Source organism: Lipotes vexillifer, unplaced genomic scaffold, assembly GCF_000442215.2.
Source record: "Lipotes vexillifer unplaced genomic scaffold, Lipotes_vexillifer_v1.1 scaffold1116, whole genome shotgun sequence".
NCBI lineage: Eukaryota > Metazoa > Chordata > Mammalia > Artiodactyla > Lipotidae > Lipotes > Lipotes vexillifer.
Genome location: NW_006797545.1, coordinates 252,208 through 256,528, shown reverse-complemented (window position 1 = coordinate 256,528; position 4,321 = coordinate 252,208). Strand labels below are relative to the sequence as shown.

Below are 4,321 nucleotides of genomic sequence, written 5' to 3'. Positions count from 1 at the left end.
CCCGTGTCCCCTGCATCGGCAGGCGGACTCTCAACCACTGCGCCACCAGGGAAGCCCTCATTTTGCTCTTTTTAAAGTTCCCCTGGGGGTAGGTGATATATTGTGTCTATTCATGCCCTGTACCCATGAGGGGGAAGTGGGACTCTTCCTGACACCCAGGAAAGGGCTGAGTTGCGGGGTTCTGTGTCTGCACTGAGTTGGGGTGTCCACACTGGGTCCTGTCTCTCTGCCCCCCTCCATGTACTTCAGGAAAGGCACGGGATGGAAGTCTCCCGGACTCACCCACATGATTAGCAGCCCCATTCTGCCTCTCGTTCTCATCCACCTGACATTTTTTCTTGGCGATCTTGTGGAGAATTGAAGCCTTTTCTCTGAACCTCCCTGAAGCAAGAGAAAGTAATGGAAGGGAGACAGGTGAGAAGGAAGATAAAGAGAGAGGCTCGTGGCAAATGGCGAAGCGCTGGTGAGGCAGGAACATGGCTTCCTCAGCTATGGGGCCGGTCAGCAGCAACCACTCCTTTCTGCCCAGCCCAAAGGCCCTATGACCTGCAAGAAGGGTACTTTCTTACCTTGTGATTCTTCAGCCCAATTCTCTGAGAATCTCAAGCTGCCGGATCACAGACGAAAGGTGACCTCTTCCCTCCCTCCCAATTGCTTACAAAAAACGAAAGCACCAATCATCACCAAAACTCCCTCTACTGCTGAGGTCTGAAAAATACCATTGTCAAAGTAATCATTTCAAACAGCTGTTACCACAAAAGTAATGCTTCTAGAGAAACAGAACTGCTCTGGAGGCATAGCCTTGTCTCTGGAACTCTATGCTCATCCCAGAACTGGCTTTTGACCATGGAAAGCCAAGCCCAGGGGTCCTTTGATTTGACTTTGGTTTTCAAACATTTATCTTAATTAACACTGTAATTTCTACAGGAGTTGGGATGCATCACAGCTTTTCGAATTAGCTGAGTCAGCTGCAATTAAAGCATCAGGGAGGCAACTGATTCCAGTTGGGGATTTAGGGTAAAGGGTGAGCAACTAAAGCACAGCAAGTAATGTCTGTTGGTGAAGAGACGCTTAGGGAAAGGTGCTGGAAAAAATACCATTTTCAAAGTAATCATTTTAAACAGCTGTACCACAAAAGTAATGCTTCATTTCTTCTCCATTACTGACAAATTAATGGGTAAATGCATGCAACAAGCACAGAAAAGAAGCATGCAAAAGTGTAGAGATTACTTTATGTGAAACATAGCGCATTTTTCTTTCTCTTTTAATCCTTGATTTTTTTTCCCCCTGGGAGCGTTCAAGGTACAAAGGAGCCTCATTTGAAATTGACTGATTATTGCCTAGATTCAGTTATGATGAGTCCCTGAAAATATCACAACTCCTACAATCTTCCCGCTAGGCACTGGGGGTTGGCTGGGTTCTCTAGCAGCATATTAGCAGAGGAGCTCATTCTAGTTTTCTAGTTAGGCCAAAACCAAACCAAATCAAACCCCAAAATGTTTCTCTTGGAGAGCCTGTCCTCCTAGGATGGGGCATGGCAGGTTGGCATCCGCACCCCACCCCTCCTTGTGAATGGAAATCCTGGGGAGTGGTCATAGAGGTGACTTGTGTGCCTGGCTGGGGATGACAGAAGCTGTAAACTAGAGTGGGACCAGTTGACTTCAATGGTGAAAATGACGGGGGACAGAGCCCCTTCTGCTTGCAAGCTCCATTAGCCTTAAATCTAGGTGTCTGCTACCATAAAGGTAGCCTCCAGCAGGTAAGCACCTTAGTCTAGGTAATGAATGTGCCCTGCTGGGCACACCCTCCAAGGAAGCAGGAAGAGGAACATGATGCAGAGAAAAGTGGGTCAGTATGTGGCTTGGGCTTCATAAGGAATGAGGAGGAAGGACTAGGTGATGGGCATGATGTCCATCCTTGAGGGATGTTGAAGGACAGCATTAGGTTCCCCACGCTGGAAGGTAATTTGAATTTGGCTATTTCTATTTAATCTCGAAGGAAAACTCGGGGAAGAAAAGAGGAATGGAAAGAAGTCTGGGGACTAGGAGAAGGAGGAGGTAAAAGGGAAGAAGGGGAAAAAAAAAAAGAAAAAGGAGAGAAAAAGAAGGAATTCAAGAAGGAGGAAACAGGCAGGGAGCTGGGATTGTCTGGAGGTTGCCAAGAAGCATGGATGCAAGACACGTTCCTGGCTGCCAAATCTAGTCTTATTTGGGGAGTAGATAGCTGGATAATGAAGAGTGATTCTCAGCATTTGGCAGCCTGAAGCCTAAAGAGGGGTACTTCTTGTGGAAGACAACCCTAAGAAGTCCTCAAATCATCTGCTGGAAAGGCAAGAAGAGGAAAAGGGAGGTTCTAAAACTTTATAGAAGGTGATGATTCTAGTAATAATGCCACTCTGTGGATTGGGGGTCTGTCTTTGAACTTAGAACATTCTGCAGCTCTATGATCAACAATTGCTATTTAAAAATTATATGTAAAATAATAATAAAGCAAGAGAGCATTCAGAAGAGGAAACAAACAAGCCTGGGGAAATAAAATGTGAAGTAATCCAAGTAATGCCCGAAGGTCATGAAACATGGCAGAGAAAAATATTTGAGAGAAACCAGTTAATCACATGTTGTGTGTGATTCCAAGGATCTTTTCAGAGCTCAGATGAATGCCAGAGAGAAAATGATAATAACAAAAGGGGCCCCAAAGCGTGGAAGGGTTTGGCCACTCCCTCTGCCAGGAAACACCTTTCATAACAGTGTTGGCCACTGTCACTCGTGGGCTGGTTTCCCCAAATTCTCTGAAGGAGGAGTGCGAGGACAGGGTAGGGATTTCATAGGTTCTCAAACATTTTCACAGACCAGCAAGTGTTTTCTAGACTGTGTGTCACCCATTTTCCCACTGCAGGAGCACCTCAGATTTTCTGCGCTATGGAAAAATGGGAGGGATAGACCTTACTTGTTTTCTCTTGGGGTTCAGCCCTTGGGCAGCAAAGGCAAAGCTGCAGAGGCTGCCTGGGGAGCAGCTCTTGTCCACCCACCCCTTCAACTTCTTTAATACAACTTCTGCCCCAATTTGCAGGACCTGGCAGCCATTCTGCCTTGTGAGTGCTGACAACGGCTGCTCCAAGGCCTAAAAGGACTTTCAGAGATTAGTTTCTAGAAAAGCAGCACACAGAAAAGGTGAAGAAAAGGTGAAGGCCCACCTTTCGAATTTAGCACACAGGGGAGTTCCGTGAGGTGGTGGGGCAGAGCCTCGCCAGCAAGGCATCCTCATCCCAGTTCAGTGGACACCCCTGGAATCGCCACAGGGCACCTTTTGAGAAAAGCTGGGAGGATCATGCTGACAGGATACGAGTGAGCACAGAACATGTGATTCTCAAAGGGACCCTCTGGGTTTGGGGGTAGGAAGGCCTGGCACCTTCAGGACCTGTTCAGCCTGAAGCCACAAGCTGGGAGGACACCTTGCAGGATGCGTGTGCGTTGGGGACAGCACAGTATTGTGGTTAAAAGCATGTGATTTCGAGGCAGCTAGGCCTGGGCTTAAGCCCCGCCTCTCTCACTGGCTCTGCTGGCTGAGAACTGGTAAATACATGAATATTTCTGAGCTTCAGTTTTCCCACCTGTTGAATAGGGATGTTAACGACTGACTCCTGCGCTAAATGCAAGGCTTAAGTGAGAAAATATGTGTAAAGGACTGATCACAGCACCTGGCATTAGCAGAACTGTAAACAAGAGGAAAAAGAAAAACAAACCAACAGACAGCCCAGGGGCAAGGGTGACATGGCCCTGAATTGCTTTAGAGCAGCTTTCCCCAACCTTCCTGGCACCAGGGGCCGGTTTCATGGAAGACAATTTTTCCACGGAGAGGGGCGGGCGGCGGTTGGATGGCTCAGGCGGTAATGAGAGCGACGGGTAGCGGCAGATGGAGCTCTGCTCACTAGCCCGCTGCCCACCTCCTGCTGTGCGGCCCGGGGTGGGGGACCCCTGCTTTAGAGGAATCGTTGGCATCGTCTCTTCTCTGAAGCCACACAGGCGGGACTGGAGAATTAGCTGCATCTGACCCGACAGTGTAAGCATCGGGGGCCTTGTCGGATTGGTGTTTAGTTTTCAGTGAGTCCTCCAAAGTCACTTCCAAAACCAATCAGGCGAAGGATCACTTTATACTTTCCCAAAATTAAGAAGGTCAAGGTGAGGGAGCTGGCCCTCTGTGTTTTAGACGCCCTCGTGATCTTAAAATGAAAAGACAGTGATCAGCTTTCTCCCATTACCTGTGAGGACAGAGTACAGGGAAGGGCTATTGGTGTTGCACAGTGGATTCGGCGTGGCTCGGA

The 4,321-nt window shown here is 48.1% G+C and overlaps 1 protein-coding gene across 2 annotated transcripts in view; it reads right to left on the bottom strand.

Annotated features, from left to right (window-relative positions):
• Positions 1–4,321, bottom strand: part of SLC24A2 (solute carrier family 24 member 2) — a 252,276-nt gene that overhangs the window by 49,892 nt on the left and 198,063 nt on the right. For both annotated transcript variants that reach the window (XM_007469664.1, XM_007469665.1), the window contains one exon: positions 283–381. In XM_007469664.1, coding sequence (XP_007469726.1) covers positions 283–381 — 99 coding nt within the window. The remainder of the gene's footprint in view (positions 1–282; positions 382–4,321) is intronic.